Source organism: Epinephelus fuscoguttatus, linkage group LG20 (genome assembly GCF_011397635.1).
Source record: "Epinephelus fuscoguttatus linkage group LG20, E.fuscoguttatus.final_Chr_v1".
NCBI classification, from domain to species: domain Eukaryota; kingdom Metazoa; phylum Chordata; class Actinopteri; order Perciformes; family Serranidae; genus Epinephelus; species Epinephelus fuscoguttatus.
Genome location: NC_064771.1, coordinates 18,880,637 through 18,904,318, shown reverse-complemented (window position 1 = coordinate 18,904,318; position 23,682 = coordinate 18,880,637). Strand labels below are relative to the sequence as shown.

Below are 23,682 nucleotides of genomic sequence, written 5' to 3'. Positions count from 1 at the left end.
CCAAACTGCTGAAAACCAAAGCTGTTCCTGAAACAGTGGCAGCTAAAAGTACAGGCAGCATCACCCCTGAAGAAACACTAGCTGTGGGTGTGCCTGAGGTCACACCAGAGGAGGCTAACATCAAAAGTCAGCCTGAGGCAGGACCTGACAGGCTCGGGGTCAAAGGTCTCCCTGCAGGAGATCCTGGGGCAACTGGTAAACATAAATCTTGATTTGGGTGTGTTTACTGGTGTTGTACTGCATGTGTAAATGTAGACTGAATTCTGTGTTTGTTCTAACTGTAGTCTGTTGCAGAATTGTGTGAATTATGACAATTCAAGTGTCTTAAACTGCAAGATCTGTGTTGTTTTAATGGCTAGGATTCAGTCTGACTCTTAATACTTCAGTTTTACATTAGGTATTTGCAATACTAATATTTAGACACTATCATAGATTGAATAAGGTGATTTTTTAAAATTTATTTTGGAAGTTTAATGACATGTACAGAGCAAGAAATGCCAAGCATTAACTTAAGACTGAATTCTAGCCAGTGCTCGTGGTTGTAATTGTTTTAGTTCTACAGATTTTTGTGTAATTACAACTCTGTTTTGTTTCTGTGTCGCATGTTCTCTTCAGAGTTATCTCAGAAAAAGACCTAGTTTTCAGAATTGTTTATAATGTTTTCTTCTTGATAGGCTCACCCTACTTTGTCATATTTAAATAATCAATATGTCACTTTTAAAGAGACATTTTGGGAAAAAGTTTACCAACTTTCTTGCTGCATTAGATCTGTGAAACTGGAGCTCAGAGACAGTTATCTTAATTTAGTATAAAGACTGGAAACAAAAGGAAAGGGAGTTGTTGGCAGAGCCAGGCTAAGTGGTTCCCTTATGTTTCCAATATTTATGCTAAGCTAAGCTAACTGTCTCCAGTCTTAGCTTCATATTTAGTTTACAGACATGAGAGTGGTATTAATCTCATTATTAATTTTAATTCTCAGCAAGAAAGCGAATAACCATAATTCCAAAAATGTTGAACTGTTCCTTTAACATCGGAGCTGGATGTGAATGAACCAATTCACAGTGTGTTCATTTCTAATGAAGTGTGTTATTTTGTTGTTTGGTCCTTGTGGTATGTTTTCTTAATCCTTATACATTTTACTTTGGGGTATTCATGGTGCATGAGGTGATTCTTATGTTAACCCACTGATGGTCTTTTTTAACTGCATCGTGTTTATAGATGTTGTAAGTATAAGACTTTGAAGAGAGAATATATGTGGATCATTTACAACTAAATCCTGATCTGTCAGTTTGTGTGCTTTCTCAGTGAACGGAGGAGGAGCTTCAGTGTCCAAGGGACAGGGAGCTAAACCAGCCAAACCTGGTAAACATTTCTCTCTTTTCATTCAACAATACATAATCTGAAAGGAGGAGTCCTGCCCCACTTTTCATGTAGCATCATTATAAGCTCTCAATTTTGATCAGTCCAGTACTTTGGTTCATGACCAAACACCTGCAGAATTAATGAGATTCCCATCAGCCACTGCTTCAGCAAATTATATGATACAAAGAAGCTAAACTGGTGAACATGGTCAACATTGTAACTGCAAGGCATCAGCATGTTAGCATTGTCATTGTGAGCATCTTAATGTCCACAGATATATATAACACAGTGCGGCTTTTGCTATTGTCCAAATCTCAAATTACAGCAACATTATACAAACACAAACTCTGCTTGTTTGGAGGTTGATTGCTCAGCTGTACATATCTGTATATTTGTATGCTCGTTTACTTTAACCTGTGGAATGTTGCTGATAATACATGTTTGCATTGGTGTTCTAGACTGTGGACCATCAGGAGTACCAAATGGACAATGGATGAAAATACCAAGACCTGGTAACCTGAGCATTTTATATTCTAATAATTGTGATGCGTATGTAACAAAATTATTGTTATAGCTTCAGTGCTCCCATAGTAATTATGTGCTAAAATGTGTATTTTTCAAGTGGTGACCTCGGGGGCTGAAAAGTAAGGCCAAGTCCAAAACTGCAGTTCCTCAAATGGCCACTTGACGTTAGCTCCAAGAGCGAGTCAATCCCCGTGGACCTGTAATGTTAAAATACCCAACTTTACAGTAGATGTAAACATGTTTAAAGCCTGGTACAAAAACAGTTTTGGTCTCTAATTTCCCACTTTATGACAACTGTACGGGGTGAATTCATCTGTTAAAATCTGTCCAAGTATAGTCGCCTTGGATTACCTCTGGCTCCAAAAATCCAAGATGGCGACAGCCGAAATGCCAAATTTAAGGCCTCAAATGGGAGTCCACAAACCAATAGGTGATGTCACAGTAGCTACGTTTGTTATTTTTTACAGTCTATGGTATTTTTTTTGTTTTACCACATATACAATTTGTTTTAAAGGAGTTGGGATAGTTTCAAAGTGGTTCAGTGAAATATTACAGGGAGGTTAACCTTTACATGAACCTGCTGGTTGTCTGTAGCACATGTTTATAACCCAACATGAATTTAGACACCACCTGGATTTAAGTGTGAGACACACAGAGTCAAAGTGGATGGTGAAAATAATTATACACACTGTTAAGTTATTTTAAGGTTATATTGCAGGCGCTGCAGCTTTCACTGGCACAAACACAAAAGTTCATGGCAACAATAGAGGACTCCTTTTGTTCATATTAGTAATTGATGATTCTTTGATTTGTTTTGAGGTTATGGAGCAGGAGCTGGTGTTCCAAATAGATTTGGTGCCAAACCAAACGGTAAATCAACTTACTCTTTTATTTTCAATATTTTTCAATTTCAATAATTTGTATTGTGTGTGAGATGTTCATAGTGGATCATTTTGCAGATGATAATTTAAACATACTGCAGATTTGATCAGTGTGGCCTGATTGCTGTGATATTGTGTCATTGTTAAGGATACGGTGCCAGTGCAGGGGGATATTCAAACGGAGGAGCTAAAGCAAACAAACCAGGTAACGAGCTTGCAAATAAAACAGCTGTGAGGGCAAGAGGTAAGGTCTTAAAATCATAAAGTGAAATCCATAATACTCCAGTAATACAGTGAGATTTTGAGTGAGAAGTAGTGCAGTGATTATTCATCAATTTCCACTGCAGTATTTGTTTTATGTTGTTTTTAATGATATAAGCCCTCATACATATCTCAATGATTTTTTTTTTCATCCCAAGCTTATGGAGCAGGAAGCTACACTGTCCCTGGACTCAGCAATGGATATGGAGCTGGTAACATTTACTGTCAATATAAACATATTGATATTTTCTTGGTTTAATCTTTTACTTTAAAGGAAATTTAGGGTGTTTTTTAAAAGTACCTTTGATTTTATGTGTGCAGCAGGCCTTGGATATCCCTATGGAGGGAAACCTAATCAACCTAGTGAGTGTTTTTTTTAATCAATTCAACCTTGTATGGCATAGGAATAGTTATAATGTGGATTGTGTTTTGATAATTGTTCTGTCCGCTCTCAGGTTACGGACAAGGAGCATATCTCGGAGCTGGATATGGAAATGGAAATTCATACGGAGGTGCATTTTGAAAGGATAACTTTTAAAGATTGTCTTTAATTTAGCTTGTAACCTGATATCTTAGGCCAGTAGCTTTAAAAACCAACTGTTACCTCTCTCTCAGTGACAGCTTACCGACTCCTATTAACATTAATTTTACCTTGGCTCGTTATTAGCTGGTTACTAGCTTCTAGCAGTCTGGACCACTCTGCAGAGGGAAGGATGGCAAGGCGTTGGGGTGCCGTTCACCAAGAATGGCTTTATTACAGTCTTCACCACAAAACAACAAACATGGCCTTCTTGTGAGCTTTAGCAGTCGCCCTGAGCTTATCTAGACACTTAATTCTACTGCTGTCATCACTTTTTGATCACTTTTTGCTGCATGTGCTTTCCTCTACATGCACACAATGAAGTACACGTCACACCCTCACAGGTCACCCACAAGGCCACCGCCATTAAAAGGGAAAGGGTGTGCCGGTAACACAAGGCTGAATTTGATTGTTCTAGTATAAAATCTGTTTTGTTGAGTGTTTTATTAAATTGTGCCATTTTTCTCAGGAAGCGCAGGTCTGGGTGACGCTGGCAAGTCCAAATCAGGTAGGCCTCCTTGTTTATACTTACTTTGTTAAAGTACTGAATCCATAATGGATATAAAGCACTATGGATTGGTAGATGATTTTATATATTGTGGGCCATTTAGCTCAGCATACTAGTCTAAGTTCAGAGCACTAAGGTATTTCTGTTGTTTGCAGCGTATGGAAATGGAAATGGCTACAGTGCTGGTGTACAGCCGGACTATGCAAGTAAGTACCATTGTATGAAATTTAGTTCATATCATTTTGTTTGAATTACAGTAAACGTCAACATCTCTGTTTTTGTTCAGGTCTTGGTCAAGGTGTTCCTACTGTTAATGGAAAATCAGGTATGGTGGGGGTGCCAAGCGAGGAAACAGTTAAGATAAATATAACAGAAGGGTGAAGTAAATTAGTGATATGGCTCTATTATTGTCCAATTTACCACAGGTGGTGCCAAACAGATGCCTTACAATGGAGCCCCAGTGGTTCCTGCTGGACTCGATGGTAAGACTATATCTATATGCGTCAACAGTGAGCAGAATAATCCACTATGGAAAAAGTGTTTTTTATAATGGATTATTGATTCTGTTGTGTGTGCAAAAACAGAAACACTACCAAAATAACAAACACATGAGTGCCTGTAATTCAACACTTTTTTAAAACCTTTGCATTTGAAGAACTTTTGAAGTCCTACAATTTGTTTTATACAATCCCAGTGGCACAGGTGTTAGTGTGTTGGCATTAGCTTCAGTAATATGATTACTGATTTAAAAAATAGTCTTGGTCTGAATATATGTATATTAGCAGCATTTTCATCTCAAAGTGTTAAAGTAAATAGATTTTCATGCGTACTCGTGCAGGAATGAGCCAGTTTGAGCCCCAGTCTGCTGGTCTTGGTCCAAATGGAAAATTGGGCGGCATGTATGGTGGTATGTCTGACATTATTTCTTTTAAATGGTTATTAACACAAGACAACTCAGTGAGAAAAAAATGTATACCTGTAAAGCCTAACATTAACTTATGAAACAATTTTAAAACACACATAACACACCATAACCAAATCTCTGCAATGTTACAGGAATGGGTGGCTTGCCATTTGGCGGTCAGACTCTGGGAGTGGGTGCAGAGAAATCTAACACCAAGTATGGTGAGTGGTTGTCCGTTGTATTTATGCCACTATAACGTAGCCTGGAAAAGAATTAAAAGGGAGTTTTATAGACAGCTTTATGAGTTTATAGATAATAAAATTCAGCCTCACATTTATGTGCAGAACTCTCGTATAAATCTTTAGTGTCTTACTATTAATGTGCGAACCAACACTATTCTCTGCCCACTCAATGCTCGCTGATTTAGGCATTGGTGGGCTGCAGTTTGGTGGACAGCCCCTCAGTACAGGCACTAATGGAGCAGGAAAGTATGGTATGTCAATATGTTATAACTGATGCTCTCCTTTCTGTCTAAGAATGAATACAAACATTCATGGTCAGTCCAATGAGTCCAAATGTGTCCCAAATGTTTGTCTCTATTCTGTCCAGGTTATGGTGGAAGCCCCTATGGGCCTGCTGGAGATGGCAAATCATCTGGAAAATATGGTGAGTCATTTGTCAAACAGTATGTTGTGTTTCAAAACAATGTGAGGTCCCAGTAGTATTAGGCACCTAATGTAAAAATTCGGTTACAATTTTCTAGCAGATACATTTTGAATATTCAGCTAACTTTCCTTCAAATGTAGCTGATTTTCCACAAATCTGAGACAGAAATTTGTGTAAAACAACATGTTATATGTAACTGTTAACAAAATGTACTGTATATATGTAATAAAAAAAAGTTTAAATGTTAAATCTAAATATTCAATCCATAGGAACACAGCTGATAGATGTAGCTTGGACTATATTTTCTTAACATTAGATCTAACATTTAACATTCAGATTTACATTTAATATTTAAATATAACATTTAAACTTAGATTTAATATTTACATTTAGATTTGATATTTACATTTAAATTTAACATTTAGATATAATATTTAACAGTGGAATTTAGTTTTAAACTTTTACTTTAGATTTAACACTTACAATTAGATCTGACTGTTAGATCTAGATTTAACATTTAACATTAAGATTTAATATTTAACGTTTAAATTCAGAGTTAACATTTAACTTTAGACTTAAATTTGACATTAAGATTTAGATGTAATATTGACATTTAGATTTAACATTTATGTCTAGCTTGAGATATTAGTAATTATATTAATTCAAAATACTTGCAGGTGGTCTTGGTGCTGGCATGGGTGCTAATTCTGCACCAGCACAATATGGTAAGTGTGATGGGACAAAAATGGGTTTTGCTGTGGCTAATCATTTTGTCTTCACCGAGTAGCCATTCCAGAAATGCAGACACCGATAGCGTGATGAAATTAAATCCACAATCTATACTTTACTGTAAAAAGGCTTCTTGTGAGGTATCATTTTGAGAGGCAATGATCACTTTTTGCTGTTTTCCGTTCATCTCTGTTCAGGATATGGAGGATTCCCCAATGGTGGACAGCTTCTTGGTCTCGGCAGTAATGGAAAGACAGCCGGCAAATATGGTAAATAATTAGCTTTGACATCTCTTGTTGTGATTTACTTGATACACACACTTCCAGCCATGAACCTGTTATTATTTCTCTTCTTTCTGTCTCTCCATCTTGTCTAAAGGTTATGGAAGGATGCCTTATGAAGCTCAACCAGCTAGACTGAGCCCTGAAGCCGAATCTAACGGCAAATACAGTAAGTAAACTTGTGACATGTGACATGATGTCAAGCTCAGCTCACATCCTAGCTACGTCAGCTGGTCTCAAACAGCCCAGTCAACTGATGGAGCGGCTGCTTGATGGAAGGGAGTCAGCTGATAGATCACATGATTCCTTTCTATGCAACCAATTGGCAAATCTCATTCAGGGCACCCTATTTAAATAGCTCTGGCCTGCCTACTGTTGCTGCTTCCTTTGCAAGCTGCTGTTCTGTTCCCGGGGGGGTCTTTGCTGTTGCTCTCACTGGCGTAGGCTTTCCATATGGGGGCATGGAAGGGCAGGAAGGTTTGCTCTCTGTGCCTCAGGCTTTCCTTATTTGCATGTGGAAGGGCAGAGAGGTGTGCTTTCTCCACCTTAGGCTTTCCTAGAGGCTTTCTGCGTGTACACGCCTACGAAAGGCAGAAAGACCCCAGAACAGAGCCATACCACCAAATACAATACTACAAATTGAAATAAAGTTTTCTTTGACTAAAGTGGTCCTGACTGAAATAAAAATGTAGTCAGAGCCATAAAACCATATTCCTCTATTTAATTATTTATTGCCTTCCAGGTCTGGCTGGATCATCATATCAGCCTGAACCTCTGGGACTTGGACAGAACGGAAAATTAACAGGCACATTAGGTGAGAATCAGTAAACATGCCTACTGTTGCTGCTTCCTTTGCAAGCTGCTGTTCTGTTCCCGGGGGGGTCTTTGCTGTTGCTCTCACTGGCGTAGGCTTTCCATATAGGGGCAGGAAGGTTTGCTCTCTCTGCCTCAGGCTTTCCTTATTTGCATGTGGAAGGGCAGAGAGGTGTGCTTTCTCCACCTTAGGCTTTCCTAGAGACTTTCTGCGTGTACACGCCTACGAAAGGCAGAAAGACCCCAGAACAGAGCCATACCACCAAATACAATACTACAAATTGAAATAAAGTTTTCTTTGACTAAAGTGGTCCTGACTGAAATAAAAATGTAGTCAGAGCCATAAAACCATAGAATCTATTTAATTATTTATTGCCTTCCAGGTCTGGCTGGATCATCATATCAGCCTGAACCTCTGGGACTTGGACAGAACGGAAAATTAACAGGCACATTAGGTGAGAATCAGTAAACATGACAGCTACCCTCTAACTGCCACTTACTTGTGTATTTGTTTGGTTTAATTTGTCTTCTCTATGTGGTTGCCAACTGCTTAGGTGGCGGTGAAGTTCCCTATGCACCGCAGGCCCTTGGTTTTGGGAGCAAAGCAAAATCTGCTGGGAAATACGGTGCAGTGCATCCTTTTCATACCAATCAGTCATTTCCTCTGAGTTTTTATCATGTTTACTGAATGGTATGGTGTCAATCTCTCAACAGGTAACCAGGGACCATACCAGTCACAGCCCCTTGAATCTGTATCTGAAAGCAGATCTGGTGGAGAATATGGTATTTTGTCATTACTGCTACAAATTATCTGAGCATCTGGGTTAGAAATGAAGAAATAGAGTGCATATTTATATATTTTTTTTTACCTCAAACAGGTGCAGCTGGTTTACCGTATGAGTCCCTGCCTCTGGAGACAGATTCAGCTGAAAAATCTTACGGTGCGTCAGGAAAAGACATTCACATCACAAATACATTGCAGACCCCAATTTTTTCTTTACAAAGCCAAGAACGGCTGTGTTTGCAAATTTTTTTTAATGCTGTTTTATCTCAAGAATGTGAATTTATTATTTTGTTATCTCAGGTAAATTTATGTCAATTTTCAAGAAACAGAAATGCAGATTTCTCGATAACATAATTTATCACAAGAAAATGACCAATCACGGGAATATTATGGAAAACTCAAAAAGGAGTGTCTTGTTCATGTGATCACACCTGATTTCAGCCTTTGAGATCACTGTCATGACTGTTGGAAAAATACAGTGTAATGTGCTGATGAATGAAACGCCATCATGCAGGGATGGCACCCCTGATCTGTGATAAACATTATGAGTAATAGGAGGAAACAGACTTCTAAATTCCTGTGATAATGACTTGATTAACTCGTGATTGCAAGATAACATTAAAAAATAATTGCACGCACAGCTGTTCTAAGCTTCTGGACGACTTCTTATCTTTTCTGTTTATTGTCCCCTGACCTCTTAGGGAAGGTAGAGGTGCCGACACCAGCAGTTGCAGTTGAAGGCGAGGGGATGTCCATTGACAGATATGGTGAGTGTGTTGTGTGTATTTCTGCATGTTTGTCTCTTGTGGCTTCACTACATTCTGTAACGTTTAATTGTTTCTTAATTTCAGAAAATGTGGGCTATATAAATGGACAAGTGCAGCCAGAAGGTAAAACTATGACATTAATAAATTGCATTGATGGTGCAAAGACAGTATTGGTTCACAGTGATTCACCAGTTTCCCCCTCTATTCCGTCTCTCCCTCTATAGTTGTTGCGTTTCCTGCAGCTCCTACTCCCAGCCCTACTCTGGCCTACCCCTCTGACCCGTCCTATCTGCCTGTGGAGTCTTTCACGCCTGATGTGGAACCTGATGCGGGTGTTAGCGACCTACCTGACCCTGCAGGGACTGCCGACCTCGCCCTCGACTCTGCACCTGCCGCAGATTCGCTGGGTGTGGCTCAGGTGCCTGAGCAACCTGATGACCTGCTTCATCAGCAGCAGCTGCCGCGTCAGATTCACATTCAGCAGCATCTCAAACTGCATTTTCACCCACAAGGCAAGTCAGGGAGAGGTTAGAGTACTTTAAAGTACTACTGTAAAGTTTAGCAATTGGCAATGAATAGACTTTCTCAGAAGTAAACCCTCGCAATCATCACTTATGAGCCACTAGAAGTCTGTGGTTCTTGTATTTATCTGTGTTCGTTGGTGTGTACCACCTCGGTGCTTAGCGGAGATTGGGGCTATATAAAAAGGTAGCAACAAGGTGCCATACTTCAAGCAACAGGCATCCAAGAGATACAGTACCGAAAAAACGCACATGTAGTGACAACTAATGAGAGTGAATCTGGGGTTGGCTTTTACTTGAACTTTCCCTGGTGAGTGTGTTTACAATTAGTAACAGGCAAACCTGCATAGTATGTCTTTAAGCTTCATATATGACAGATACTGAGAGTGATATCAATGTTTTTATTGAACTCTGAAATTAGAGCCTTGATTGAGCTCAAAATAATCACATCTGACCCAACATGAGCCCGTTTGGTTTCTCTCCAAACCAGACCGAGCCCAAACCACAGCAGCAGTTTTGAGCCCAATGGAAAAAATATTTACAAGTTTTAGTCAACCAAAGTCTTTTCTGAGTTCAGTGACAGAGTACTCCAGTAATGAGTCCTAAAACCCGCAACTAAGTTAGCATTTTGCACTCCCAGTTCCCTCATCTTGAAGTCAGTGTTTTTTGTTCAGTAGGTTTTTGTTTGGGTGCCTGAAATGAGTTCTGTGGTTAACAGAAGCGAAAGACACTGTAACGTTTTGTTCTACGCCCTTAAATACATCAGTAAAGACCCCTCTCATAAACTTTGGAGCTTTTATGTTTCTTAAAAAAAGCAGTCACCAACAAGTGGCTAAATTAGACTACAGAACATTGTAATGCTGAACAAGGCTTTACAGCATTGTTCTGGTAGGGATGCTAAATCATTAGTTCTTTTCTAACCTGTCACTTTTTATTTCTGGTGATTGTATTTGGGCTTCAAAAATTAGCGCAAACCAGACCCCGTTCATGTCTCTGGCACTGCTAAGAAATTACGGCACAGTCTAAACCCAGAAGGTCGATCAGGCCAAATCGGGTTCGAGCAGAAAATCAAATCTCTATATATTTCCGAAAATGTCAAACTATGCCTTTAAGTTGACCATGACAAACATTAAAATCCACTTAGAGGCTGTATTTGAAGTAATTTGAAGTAATATGTTGTCAGTATGAGTAATATTCTGAGATGTAAAAGTAATTTGAAAACTTTTGTTTCTTTTCTTTGTCTTCAGGAGCAAAGAACGGCAAATATGACTTGAACGGCTTCTTTGGGAACAGTGGCTATCAAGGTACGGACAGACAAACTACAGAATAATCATTTTCAGCTTGATGACAGTTGAACAACCATCCAACTCATCTTTCTCCACACAGGTTAACCCCACAGACAACGACAAGCATAATCTATTTCTGTCATTGTATATTATCTTTGATTGTTTTCTAATTGTATATTATTTTTATTTTCTTCTGTCTGTCAAATAGTCTTGGTATTTTTGTGTTTGTTTGTAGCGAAAATAACATTTAAACATTTTCTGTTTCATGTATGTTTTTATGCACCCTGCATTACCTTTTGTCCTGCACTTACTGCTCAGTGTACATGCAAGAGAGGAAATTAAGACATGGAGTGAGTCTGCTGCACAGTATAGTTGAATCAGATAGTTTTGCCGGATGTTGTCATCTCAAATTAATCCTGTTATTCAGTCTAATTTATTTTGCATGGGAAAGGGTTTTTTACTACTTGTTGCAAGCATCTGTTTATTATTGTACAGTATTTGGTTGAATAAAACCATCAATTGATACTAAACAGTGGACTCGTTTGTACATTTAGTGTGCTGCAACAAAATCAGAAACCATTAATATGTTTAAATGCACATGCTGAGGAGTTATCAGTGCAGGTAAGACAAACATCCGCCTCTTAAAGTGTTGTAATCCCCAGATCATCCTGAATGCAGCACAGTTGTATACAAGCATGGGGAATAGGAACATGTACAGCGTGTAATGAGGGAAATACAGAGCTGTTAAAGTTGAGGTGTGTGTCAGTTATGAACCGTGACATGGAGCAGCTGTGATACTGCACGTGGCTTTTTGTGAGGATTACCCCAGCTTATGGCTAAGAGCCCTTCGCTGATTGGCCTGACTGAAAGCATGCCACTTGGCCAGCTCAACAGGTTGCTTGCTTGGAATTACACCTGTCCAGTGATGGATTTCAAGGAACACAGTTTCCGGCTCGTTGTGTTCATGACCGTGCCTCAAGAGTCCTGAGTGCGGCCTCGTTTAGGATGTAAATGGTGAGGAACCTGTTTTGTACTGTCAACTAAATGTGAGGGGCATTGGCTGCAGGAAGTAGTGATGGTGCTTTGCGAAGGACCCCGGCTGTTGGACTTTGCAAAGACTCCTCAGCACCTTCAGTTCAACAAGTATGTCCTGACGGGGTACCGGCCAGTGTCTACAGCTCATGAGTGCCTCAGGAGCCTCTTCTACATGCACAATGAGCTGGGGAACATTTACACCCATGGTAAGTCCAGAAAATAAATGTGCATTGCCTTTTCTTTACACTGCTATTTATTTAGGAAAGTGTCAGTTTGGACTAAATATAAAAATGTCAGTTATCTGCATTATCTTCACAGTAAGAGACAGAGCAAATGTTTCCCACCATTTAACTCATACAAGGCTTGCACAAACAAAACAGATCCCAGGTGTCCACTACTCTCACTTATGGCCAGTTATAAGCATACTGAGCGAGGAGGTGTAATGAGGATAGGGGGTATTAGCTGTAATCTGCCCTGGGAATCCCTGACCTGGAAATATCCTGCTGTTAACAAGGTCTTTAAAGGTGTGTAGCTGGCTGACACTTTTCAGCTGTAAATGCCCTCGCTGTGTGCATCATAACGGGCAAACCATCTTGCAGATGCATGAGTTTGCATAGACTGCAGCTGCAAGATTATAGTATCTTAATATATTTTATTAAATATTCCCTTTTGATTTAAGGCTTACAAATTTAAACTCAATTTAAGTTGAACAAAGACAAGCAAAAATGTAAATTTAACTGTGCATGAGCTGAAACAAGCCCAACCTTGAACCTCTGCTATCATCTCCCTCATGTTCCATTTTCTCCTTGGCTATCCCATAAGTTCATTAAGACTAACACTCTTACTAAGGGGAAGTGAAGGGCATTAGCTTCAGAGCGTCGCTCACATTTCTCTATGCATGTAGCCAACTGCCGTATCTGTCACATGGTTCCTGGTAAAGAAACAAACAGAGGAAGCACTAAATCAAATTCCTCATATTGATCTTCATGCAGTGATATTTAATTACACCTGCTGACTTTCGTTTGTTCATGTATGTGCCCAGTGCTGTTTGCTTGTTTGATGTATGTGCTCTCATGTTCATAATTTTTGTGTGTCATACAGAGGATCATGGATCAGATTTTTTAAATTTTATTATGTAAATTTGTGCTTAAGCTTGAAAAGTGCTATATAAATAAAATAATATTAATTATTATTATTATGAAAATTATTATTATATCAAAATAATTATGTTATTATAACATATCTTTATTATTTTATATTTATTAATATATTATTATAATATTTATTACATTTTATTTATTTTATATTTATTGTTATATTATCATTATTAGAATTATTAGATTTTTTAAAATTCTATTATAATGTAAATTTGCTTAAGCTTGGAAAGTACTATATAAAAAAATTAATACTAATTATTGTTATTATATTGAAATAGTTATAAGATATTATTTATATTTATTTTTATTTTCATATATATTTCATCTTCTTATTATATTATAATATTTATTCATTATATTTATATTAATAATAATTAATATTATATGTTAATATCATATACATTTTATACTAAAAATTATATTATTTATTTATTTATTTTTATTTTTATATATTTCTTATTAGCATTATATTATAATAATCATTCATTATATTTACAATAATAATAATAATAATAATAAATGTTATTATGTACATATTATACTATACTATACTATACCATTTTATACTAATTACATTTGATATTCTTTATTATGTACTTTTGGCTGTTTTGATACTTCTTTTACTCTTATACTAGTTGTATGTTCCTCTTGTTCTATTTATTCTGATTTTCATTCTGCTGTTACTTCTCCATTTTACTGCAACACCTGAATTTCCCCTCTGGTGATGGATGATGGCTTATCTTATCTACATAGACATCAGCCCAACTAAACTTTTAGGCAATAAAGGCTTACGATTTCAATTTAGATGGCTTTCTAGAGGACTTGCATTGGTGCTGGTTTTAACACATTTTCCCCTCTTTTCTTCCTTCGTCTAATTTCTCCTCTTTGCTCTTCATCTCCTGGTCACCTCAGGCGTCCCCTTTTTCCTTTTCTTGGTGCTGCTGCCTTTCAGCATCCCCTGGATGGAGGTGGACAGTGGCTGGATCTGTGTGGTCCACTACCTGGCCTGCCTCTCCCCCACTGTGGGCTCAGTGGTCTATCACATATTCATGAACCATGTGGGAGGAGAACATGTGTACGACACCCTGCTGTCCCTGGACATGTTCGGGGTCTGTCTGGTTAACACCTTGGGTAGGTTGTTAATGCTACAACAGCTGGCTCTGTTGTCCTCTATCTGATTATTTAACTTTTCATTTTCTAGCTTTTTTCCTGGAGGTTTAAATCAGCATGTGGTTTAGTAGTCTAGTAATGAATGTGATCAGATTAGATAGAGTATGTCAGAATACTTTTCAAATACATTCAAAGCCAAGAATGAACTTTCACACTCATGTTTCAAAGTCTTTTGGAGCAAGACTTGCTCCAAAAGACTTGTATGTATTTGTATTTGTATTTGAAAGAAGAAGACTTCTTCATAAGCAAATTACAAATCTTTATCATGGCTAAAATGTTGACCATTAATTGATTTTCTGTTCAAAGCTATCTTAAAGGAATAATTTGTCATTTTGGGAAGCACGTGTATTTGCTTTCTTGCCAGAGTGGGCCCACCATTCTTGTGTCAGTCTGTTGAAGCTGGAGGCAGGAGATGGTTAGCTTAGCTTAGCATAAAGACTTGAAACAGAGGGAAACAGCTAGCCTGGCTCTGTCCAAAGGTAATTACAAAACCCCCCTCTGGTGTCTCAAGCTTACTTATTAATAATGTATGTCTTGTTTGTTTAATCCGTAAAATAAAACACAATAAAATAAAAGTAAAATATTTTTTAAATAAATAAATAAAATGAAAATAAAATGAAATAAAAACAATACAAACAATAAAATAAAATAAAACACAATAAAAATTCAAAGTTTAAAGTTTAAGTTTAAAAACAATAAATCATGGCTATATGGGGATTTTTGTGACCATTTCTTGGCTGGGAGCAGTGACCTCTTGAAGTCTTGTCACTATCACGATAAAGTTCCAGCAGAGACTTATCCTGCACACAAAATTCCATACTAATATGTTTTATAGTACACCTAAACAGTACACTATATATTTTTGTTTGTCTGAAAACAATGAATTGCATACTGTTTCCAATGAAATACTGCAGTATGCAAACACTGGACCTTTAAATTAGCAGTGTGTAGGATTTTTGGGGCTCTATAGGCAGAATATAATATTCATAAATATGTTTTCATTAGTGTACAATCACCTAAAAGTAAAATTGTGTTTTTGTTAGGTTAGGATGAGCTGTTAATTTCTGCACATAGAACGGGTCCTCTTCCACAGAGCCCGCCATGTTCCAACATGTTTCTACAGTAGCCCTGAATGGACAAACCGAACACTGCCTCTACATAGATTGTGCTTTAGGTTACCTGAAGGCCACTGTAGTTTTTACAATGTTTGGGAATGGAAAGTGAGCAGAGTGGTTTTCAGTTGGTTGCAGTCTACGACCTTACCACTAGATGCCACTAAATCCTACACACTGGTCCTTTAAAACTGACTCCAGTCCAAGTCTCTAGTCTATACCTTTATAGCATCTAACTTTGTATATTTACTGTTGTTTATTCACTTGTGTATCTTCCCTCTTGTCACTAGGTGCACTTCCCATCATCCACATCACCCTCCTTTGCTACCCAACCACGCGACACACTGCCTTGCTGGCCTACATCCTCCTGTCAGCCTACGGCATCTACTGTGCCACCACTGCCCGCACTAATGTCCTGCGCCTGCGAGCATTCGTCTGGCAGGCCCTGTTCCGCTTCATCCTCTTCCTGTTCAGGGTGTATGGCAGCGGGGTGGGCAGCCCAAACTCCCTGCGCCTCTTCGTCATCATGGACTCTCTGGCTGTACTGGGAGGGCTGGTCAACATCATCCAGATCCCTGAGCGCTTTGTCCCCGGCGCCTTTGACAACTGGGGCAACAGCCACCAGATAATGCATGTCATGGTCATTTGCTCAATTATCTACCTGCACTGGGGCACACTGGAGGATTTAGCCTGGATTAAGAGCTACCAGTGTCCTACTGAGTGATGCCAAGTGTATTGAGCACACACATGCATGCACTGAAGGCTGCACTGATAGAAATGAGATATAGGATTCGGCGAGGCCATGCGGTATAGTGAGAAGAGAGGCGAGTTGTTTCAAAATGCACTTTAGTCTTAGCTGCTGAAATTCTTCACAAGGGAAGTTTGCAATTTGACATTTTGCCAGCGCAGAATAAAGAGGAACTGACAGTGTTGTAACTGTGGAACTCAAATATCAATATATCAAATTAAAAATCCTGAGCACACTTGATTTTTAGTTTGTTTGAATGCAGTAGTTTTGGGTCGTATTAACCCATAACCAAAAATAGTTTTAAAGTGTAAATGAAATGACTGTATTTAATAAATTATATATTTTTACATCTTGTTTCAACTTGTGTTTCATTCATGCATAGTGAGGATGGTTCATGCGACAAACTGAAATAACGCAGGTGGTTGAATGCTTCTGTTGTTTAATTGCAAGAAAGATAAATTGTATATACACTTGGAAAGAAAGACTTTGTTTTCTATTGCTAAATGTCAGTCAAGATTGCAACTGTTTTCATTTGGACTTGGCAACAAATGTTACATTCCTGTTCATTGGCATTGTTAACTGGCACCTTTCAAACCTGCTACCACCTTCAAACCCAAAGCATCAAATCAAAATACAGAATCAGGTGCAGAGATCAGACTTTAAAGAGGTGTGGATGTTGCAGAGGTGGAATACGCAGCAGCTTTATTGTTTTATAACACACTGAGTCGATGCATTCTTGTGTTATCTGCAACACTGGACAACCTTCCTCTTCTTCTCTCCCAATATGCGCTCTCTGCTACATTTCTGGTGCTCAGTCTTCATCTGAGCTGCTGTCCTCCTCGGCCTCCGACAGGTCGGCGATGGGAAACCGCAAGATGGCAGCCACTCCGCTCAGCTGAGTCAGTTCTGAGGGGACAGACATGGACAACTCAAAAAGGTGACGGTGCACAGGCAGATCTTCAGGCTGATTTTATTCTTAAGTACAGAAGTGTAAAAACCACAATGATAGTTGAGCAACCGGGCCTCATCTTAATCAATATGTGGCGAGTCTTATGACACCAGTAACTTTCTCCTGCGGTCAAAGCCATCAAACATTTACAGTACAAACCTGATGGTATGTTGGTGTTGTTTTACTCAGACTGGTCATTATAAGTTAGTCAGAGTTATGAAAAAAACCCTGGTCAGCCTCAACCTTGTTCATAACTTGGTCTCCATTTAGGTGGCCTTGACTACAACACTGGGTTGCTGTTTCATCTGTATCATGCACAAGGATCAATGTGCATGCCTGCAATATACATTACTCCACTGAACAACAGTTGGTGGCAGTAACGTGCTAAGAAGAAGAGCAGTGCGCCAGCAAAGTTAATGAAGAAGACTGCAAGCTAGCAAACATGGATGGAAACAATGAAGGTTTGTTAAATCTGTCCTGCAAATGTTTAGTGAGGAACGGAAATACAGTCCACACAGAGGAACACTGTGAAGCAATATGATTATTTAAAAAAAAAACAACAACTTCCTTTTGTCTTTTAACATAGAAAAAATATAAATCTGAATGGTTTTATAACTCACGTTCACCAGACACATGAAGGCTTGAGAATATTCTGCATGAAAAAGAGAGACATTCATCAGCTGGATGATTCGCAAAGGATCTTCTAACAGTTCTCAGTGAACGTTGACGTAGTCAGTCTCTTAAAGGACAACCAGTACCTGACATTGCCTCCATTGTCCCTCACATTGTCCACCAACCGAACGTAACGACTCCTCGTGGGGATGTCCTGATGTCTGGACAACACACATAAAACACTATTACAAAGAGCAGTATGCATGTATAACCCATATAGTTGACCCCACAGTTCTTTACTGTGTATTTAAAATAGATTACGTAAAGAACGTCTCAGTATGTACCTGAAGAGCTTATCACTTATCAACAAGGTATCGATGGCGAGGGCGTCGGCAGCTTTCTCCACATGAGCTAGTCTGTGAGGATGCAAAGATACAAAGGTTGTCAGTTATCAGTGTGAATGAACGAGGACTCTGTGGGTCACTTCCTGTCAACTGCTCTCACCCATAGAAGGCTCTGTCGGGCTCATGCTGGAGCATCTTGTAGAAATCCTCCAGGGCTTTCACCTCTCCTGCTGCCTGAAAGTTAAACGTAATCACTAGTTAGCTACGTTTTTCAATTTGGTAGCTTGTGTTGACTCAGAATGTATAGTCACCTTGGTATCAGAGAGCCGACTTGTCACAGTGGGGTCAGAGAGGATTTCTGCAAAACAACAAGCATTTTGTTTAGTTTCACCTTGTGATGAGATTTGATTGTTTCATTCTTAGAGCCCACCAGCTCATACCTTTGAGTGAGTACTTGTGACCTGATGACGAGTGGACCAGCATGAATTTGGGTCGATTCTCCAGCAGGACCTTGTTGTCCTGTCGCACCGCCTCTTTATAGAGGTAGGTGATGAACTGGTCCTTCACAAAACCTGGACTGGCGACTAAGATGCACTTCACCACTAGCAGAAGGCGAGGAAGAGAAATCAGAACTTTTCTACTGTTTAATTCAACAGAAACAAAGATGAAGTGGCAACAATGATAAACCACAACAGTTCCATAAAAATGACGTACAAGTGCAGAAGATGAGAGGTTCACAGCAAAGTAACAAATGTGGTGGGAACAACAAATTAAAAAGGGAGAAGTGTGTGACACAAAAACAGGAACATACTGTATGTGTTTGCATGTGAAAGTGTGTGTCTGTGCGTGTGTACACAGCAGCACTACCGTCAAAATTGATGTGGCGAAGAATTGCTTGCATCACAGCCTCATAGAATCTCTCCAGTGCCTGTAAACGGAGAGACATAATACAGTTTGTGTTTGAAGGATATATCCAGGATGTCAAACTGACTCAGCAGCAACAACAGGTTAAAAAGACAAAGATAGTTAGAAGCTAAAGCCGAACTATAGGCTACAGATCACAGAGATCCATATTTAAAACTAACAGGTTAGTTTATGTCTATTATCTTTTACTAATACAACAGAGCATACGTTATTGATGCAGGTGATCATAGTGTACGGAATTTTATCAAGAGAGAAATATGATGCATCTCCTAACTAGTTTTTCCACCCATCCCTACTTGTTACACTCATGACTAAACAAAAATGTATTTAAGCATCCAACACACACCCTCTCTCTGACTCTTGCCTTAATGCTGATTCTCTTTGAGATAGTACAATAGAATTAGAAATGCCAGTAAGCTTTAGTTTCACATTTACTGAATATCTTAATCTGTAGATTATTTTAATGTTATTTATTTACCCAAGTGTACTCACAGTAAATGAGACAATACATGTTAAATATGTCTACCTTGCTCTATTCAGAGTTCAGAAAACATGTTGTAACAGACTCTATCCTCCCATCAGTCTATCCACAATTCATTCTGTCTTCATCTCTCAATCTTCTCTGACAATATTCACCATTAAAAACAACAACCTCTGCCTGAGCTCATTACGGCCGTGCGGTTACAGTAAGCTGACCTACCTTTTCGTGCTGAGTGCAGCTCCCCCTCCTCTTGCGGGGAATGGTGACCTCCACTTTTGCACGCAGCAGAGTCATGGCAGGGGTCACCAGCACCAGGTTGGCCAGACCCTCCTGCATCACCACAGCTGCCACATCTGCCTTCTGGGTTGCATCACACGCCTGCTCTAAAGGGTAGACACAGCAAGGATAAATGTGAGGCAGTGGGTACTTTGTGCGACGCTATCGAGAATGTGTTGTAGTTGGGGTGAGTTATTACTGAGAATTCCTAAAACACTTTCTATGTAAATGTTATTGTGATGGAGATTACAGCAGCAATGAGTCAACGGACCTCCTCTCCTTCAGATACATGAACCCCATCTGTCAGTTATGTCCCTTCTGTTTCTCCCGATTCTGTTCCCATGGCAACCCTCTCTCTTTGTTGGAGATGTAAATGAATTAACAAGAGGACGGTGCATTTTCTGTCAAAGAAAACCAGCTAATGTGTCACCCTGTCAGTCAGGCAACACAGCCATAATTAGCTTTTAATATCAATGTCTATATCCAACTCATGATTATTGGGATCTGGAGTGATCCATAAAAAGAGGTTAAACAAAAGCAAGATCATCCAGTCTAGAAATCTTCAAACAAAGGGATTTAAATAATTTGCAAATAGGCAAAAATGCAAACAGCTGATTCTCATCACTGTGTGCTTTAAACATGATCTCAACTCTTCAACATCTGTGAGCAATTTTTTGACATTTGGACTCTCTGTGTTGTTTTAACCACATCGGCTCAATTCACAACTTCTTGTTTGACAGGAGGCAAAGGTCAGTGAAAACATGTAAATCTATCTGGCAGAATGTTCAAGTTCTCCAAGATTACAGTGGTTAATGATGCTATTAAAAGCTAACGTACTGTCCAGAACAGTCCATGCAGAAAGTAACATAAGCTCATCGAAACAAGCAAGCTTCTCCTAATATGGAATACTTGGTTTGAATTCTCTAGAGTGTGTTTCTATGGTTTGGTTCATTCATTTTGGCAGAGCAAGATCCTCTTCACACTGTGGTGCTCATCAAAAAACTGCACCGAGTGTGAACCGATCTGAATTTAAATACAAGTAACGACTCTAACATACAGTTTTATGTGTTCAAGGAAATGGACACTGAGATTTGGACAGCTGGATGTGCAGTTGCTAAAGCCCATGATGTTTACAAGTCCTGGTTCACATGCAGGTGGGAAGTGTGGGCTTAAATGAACCAATCACAAGGATGAGACAAAGCAGTATTTTCTGCTGTGATTATTCAGATGGCACAAAACAAATTGTAATCTCAGCCAAATGCAAACGGTAGCACCTGCTTACCAATTCTATCCAACACAACGCTGTCCCAGCTCTTTTTAGCCAGAGTGAACTTCCTGTTGAGCTCGAGCTCAATGGTGTGGTAAGCTCCCATCTGATCAATGAAGAAGACAACACAGTCACCACAGCTACTTATATCATACAGGAGTTAGCATTAAGACAGATGAATAATGTGGGAGGGCGATGACAAAAAAATGCAGCAGAAGGGAGAGTATATAAACTATCTTCAGATCTTTGTGCAGGAAAAAAATGATGCTGCTGTTGTTCTTTAACATATAATTTTGCTATTGTTAGTCAAGTCATAGTATGCTGACAACCAGCCCACATTAAAACCATTTTACAGTTGACTTCACTTCATGTGTTTCACTGGCAAAACCTGACTCTCTGTGTAGCATTTCAAATGGGTAGCAAAACTGACCACTTATCAGACACAATCTACATGTGTAATGATCTCTAATCACTCCTAAAATCTTAATTTCAGTCTTTGCTTCCCTATTGTATTATTCTAGTCTCACTGCGCCACTTTAAAACATCTATAAAAGTGACATGACAACAGCTGGTTAACAGGTTGCTCATAAGTCTCAGACCTTGACATACTGGTTCTCCTCTAAGTTAGTGCCCTTTACTCTCAGCTGGCAGGCCTGGGAGTCAAAGTCGATGGTCTCCACACACAGGGTCAGAGTAGTCCGGACTCTGGAGCTCCCCACACTTCCAGTAGGGGACTCTGTCTGCACCTTTCTGTGGGAACAGAGGAAAGAGACTTTAGTTCTTGTGTGTGTTTGACACTAAAACACTGAGTGATTTACAGACAGAAAGAGTGAAAGTTGGAAACCTGACAACCAAGCACAATGGAAACTGACCCAAACGCTTCACTGGAAACATTACATCTCGATCCTTGGATTTGTGTCAAGGCAAGGCATACAGCTGAACTACAGCTAAATCAAGAATGCTTGAGTGCTACTTTTCGACAACATGGTGTCTGTGGCTATTAGGCAAATTGTTAAAAGAAATAGTATATAAATGTACTGTTTACTCGCCAAAAAAAAGTACATTGGCACCATCTTTCCTTAATTCAATCTTGACAGAAATTGCACAACCCTTATTAAATGCTATTGTAATTCCTATTTGGTGATCAATATGTGTGGCTGAAGTAGATGTCTAACTTTTCTATGGCTGAGAAGGTTCAAGACAGAGCTGGGAATTGGTATGTCTTGCAAAAGCAGAATTCTTGCAAAAACAGAAGTTGTGTGTAAATAAATCTTTCTGTTGCAGCTTTCCATTTCAGGACTGCCAAGTCACTACAAAGTCACCCTGTTTACGGGGCTGGCTGCATTGTTTGCAATGAGAATCTGTCCAATCTGTTGAGTGGTTGGTTGTAATAAAGGTGGATGGAGGCTAAACCTTGAGTAGCTTTGCCTTGAGACTATACAAATGCCTAAAGCGACAGAGAAGGAATTAAAATTCCTACTAGCTAATGGAAGCATGAGCTGATAGATGGCCCAAAAGACACTGTATTGCCAATTCTGCAGTGCTACAAAATAAAGTCAACATCCTTCTTCGTGCCTACAAGGTTGGGAAACAGTCAGATGTTTAGGTGTGCGCTGCAGGGCTTCACCTGTGACCTTAATGTGATTGAAGTTAGTGGTTACCTGATAGTGGAGGCTCTCAGGCTGTCCCCCACTTGCAGGAGGTTGTAGGTGTGCCACATATCCTCCGCCTCCTCCGGTATCAGGGTCACCTGACTGAAGAAGTACACACAATCAGTAAGCCAGGTTCTGAGTTGGTGTCATTTATGTTATTAAGTCAAATGTGGTTGGGGTTGTCAAAATACTATGGATGTGGAGGTACGTAAGGATGCCAAGCCAGTACTGGGAACAATGTACCAGATGGTGCAATGATGCAGGATCGTCAATGCTGCTACAGTAATTATGCAGTGCACATCAGTTATATCACAATCGGGGTTAGTTTTGGTCATTCACTTTATGTTTACGCTAACAGAGTCTGAGTAATACAATCCATGCTCATTAGGTTAACTATATGTCATGTTCCGTGTGTGTGTGTGTTATTACATATTAACTACAAATGGTACTATTTTTGTAATAACTATTCCCAAACTCCCCACGTCTCCCCACGCTGATACATGTGAATGTAAGTCACATAACCATAAAATGACACATGAAGAATCAGCTGCTAAGTAGCATGCTGGTTAGCTTGCTAACATTAGCTAGTCACTCACCCGGCATTATCTTTTTCAATGTCTTTATGAAGCAACTTCATGGTCGGATGGTTGTATGATATAAACAAGAGCAATACTAGCGTAAAACAGATACTTTAGCGTTTATCCGAGTTAGAGTCATGTTTATCTTACAGAGAATTAGCACACTAGCTAAGCCATCTCTCAACTTCAGAATGAATCACTCGGTGCGTGTTGCCAGGCGCTAGGACATTGCGTCATGCCAAAATACGTCGTCAATTCTTCCCATCTTGGTCACTTCCGTGGGTGTCGCTTTACTGCGCAACAAACACAGAGCGATACAAACGCGAATATTTGAGTAAATCTGGACAGGAGCGGTTTATCTTGCACTGTTTGACAAAATCTTATATTTAACGCCAATAAAACGTGAGACATATCCAAGAATGATTGTCTTTTTTACATTGTGGTTTGAGATAAGTAAATGCTAACTGACGTCGAAAACAGCCAATCCTAGAGAAGAATGGCCCCTTAAG

General features: G+C 39.2%; 3 protein-coding genes across 11 annotated transcripts in view; 2 read left to right on the top strand and 1 right to left on the bottom strand.

Annotated features, from left to right (window-relative positions):
• Window positions 1-11,349, top strand: part of cmn (calymmin) — a 28,108-nt gene extending 16,759 nt beyond the window's left edge. For 5 of the 9 annotated variants that reach the window (XM_049564420.1, XM_049564417.1, XM_049564415.1 and 2 more), the window contains 28 exons: window positions 1,306-1,362; window positions 1,821-1,874; window positions 2,707-2,757; window positions 2,917-2,973; window positions 3,188-3,241; window positions 3,351-3,392; window positions 3,485-3,541; window positions 4,079-4,117; window positions 4,273-4,323; window positions 4,404-4,442; window positions 4,543-4,599; window positions 4,956-5,024; window positions 5,174-5,242; window positions 5,449-5,514; window positions 5,631-5,687; window positions 6,365-6,412; window positions 6,614-6,685; window positions 6,795-6,866; window positions 7,440-7,511; window positions 7,894-7,965; window positions 8,065-8,136; window positions 8,225-8,293; window positions 8,389-8,451; window positions 8,996-9,061; window positions 9,146-9,184; window positions 9,286-9,573; window positions 10,830-10,886; window positions 10,969-11,349. In XM_049564420.1, the coding sequence (XP_049420377.1) occupies window positions 1,306-1,362; window positions 1,821-1,874; window positions 2,707-2,757; window positions 2,917-2,973; window positions 3,188-3,241; window positions 3,351-3,392; window positions 3,485-3,541; window positions 4,079-4,117; window positions 4,273-4,323; window positions 4,404-4,442; window positions 4,543-4,599; window positions 4,956-5,024; window positions 5,174-5,242; window positions 5,449-5,514; window positions 5,631-5,687; window positions 6,365-6,412; window positions 6,614-6,685; window positions 6,795-6,866; window positions 7,440-7,511; window positions 7,894-7,965; window positions 8,065-8,136; window positions 8,225-8,293; window positions 8,389-8,451; window positions 8,996-9,061; window positions 9,146-9,184; window positions 9,286-9,573; window positions 10,830-10,886; window positions 10,969-10,973 (1,814 nt within the window). In that variant the 3' untranslated portion in view covers window positions 10,974-11,349. The remainder of the gene's footprint in view (window positions 1-1,305; window positions 1,363-1,820; window positions 1,875-2,706; window positions 2,758-2,916; window positions 2,974-3,187; window positions 3,242-3,350; window positions 3,393-3,484; window positions 3,542-4,078; window positions 4,118-4,272; window positions 4,324-4,403; window positions 4,443-4,542; window positions 4,600-4,955; window positions 5,025-5,173; window positions 5,243-5,448; window positions 5,515-5,630; window positions 5,688-6,364; window positions 6,413-6,613; window positions 6,686-6,794; window positions 6,867-7,439; window positions 7,512-7,893; window positions 7,966-8,064; window positions 8,137-8,224; window positions 8,294-8,388; window positions 8,452-8,995; window positions 9,062-9,145; window positions 9,185-9,285; window positions 9,574-10,829; window positions 10,887-10,968) is intronic. The other 4 variants (XM_049564414.1, XM_049564416.1, XM_049564419.1 and 1 more) reach the window with 4 other exon arrangements.
• A 594-nt stretch (window positions 11,350-11,943) lies between these two features.
• On the top strand, window positions 11,944-16,209 carry paqr4b (progestin and adipoQ receptor family member IVb). Its single transcript, XM_049563470.1, has 3 exons — window positions 11,944-12,109; window positions 13,973-14,191; window positions 15,633-16,209. The coding sequence occupies exons 1-3, from the start codon at window positions 11,944-11,946 to the stop codon at window positions 16,064-16,066; spliced, it is 819 nt and encodes a 272-aa protein (XP_049419427.1). The 3' UTR covers window positions 16,067-16,209.
• Window positions 16,210-16,512: 303 nt separating this feature from the next.
• On the bottom strand, window positions 16,513-23,590 carry pelo (pelota mRNA surveillance and ribosome rescue factor). The gene is made up of 13 exons (XM_049563031.1): window positions 23,192-23,590; window positions 22,605-22,697; window positions 21,543-21,693; window positions 20,959-21,049; window positions 19,620-19,783; window positions 18,863-18,923; window positions 18,436-18,597; window positions 18,307-18,353; window positions 18,156-18,229; window positions 17,996-18,067; window positions 17,798-17,872; window positions 17,660-17,691; window positions 16,513-16,996 (listed from the first exon to the last, which is right to left on the bottom strand). Exons 1-13 carry the CDS (start codon window positions 23,230-23,232, stop codon window positions 16,902-16,904), a joined length of 1,158 nt encoding a protein of 385 aa, XP_049418988.1. The 5' UTR covers window positions 23,233-23,590; the 3' UTR covers window positions 16,513-16,901.
• Window positions 23,591-23,682: the final 92 nt, after the last annotated feature.

What these genes read in the sequence shown, in the direction of transcription:
- paqr4b (XM_049563470.1), top strand. Translation starts at nt 11,944, where the DNA reads ATGGTGCTTTGCGAAGGACCCCGGCTGTTGGACTTTGCAAAGACTCCT. An exon ending in GGGGAACATTTACACCCATG is followed by an intron (nt 12,110 to 13,972) that starts GTAAGTCCAGAA and finishes TGGTCACCTCAG; the next exon opens with GCGTCCCCTTTTTCCTTTTC. An exon ending in CTGTCTGGTTAACACCTTGG is followed by an intron (nt 14,192 to 15,632) that starts GTAGGTTGTTAA and finishes TCTTGTCACTAG; the next exon opens with GTGCACTTCCCATCATCCAC.
- pelo (XM_049563031.1), bottom strand. Translation starts at nt 23,232, where the DNA reads ATGAAGTTGCTTCATAAAGACATTGAAAAAGATAATGCCGG. An exon ending in CGTTGTGTTGGATAGAATTG is followed by an intron (nt 19,784 to 20,958) that starts GTAAGCAGGTGC and finishes TCTACCCTTTAG; the next exon opens with AGCAGGCGTGTGATGCAACC. An exon ending in ATAAGTGATAAGCTCTTCAG is followed by an intron (nt 17,873 to 17,995) that starts GTACATACTGAG and finishes TGTGTTGTCCAG; the next exon opens with ACATCAGGACATCCCCACGA.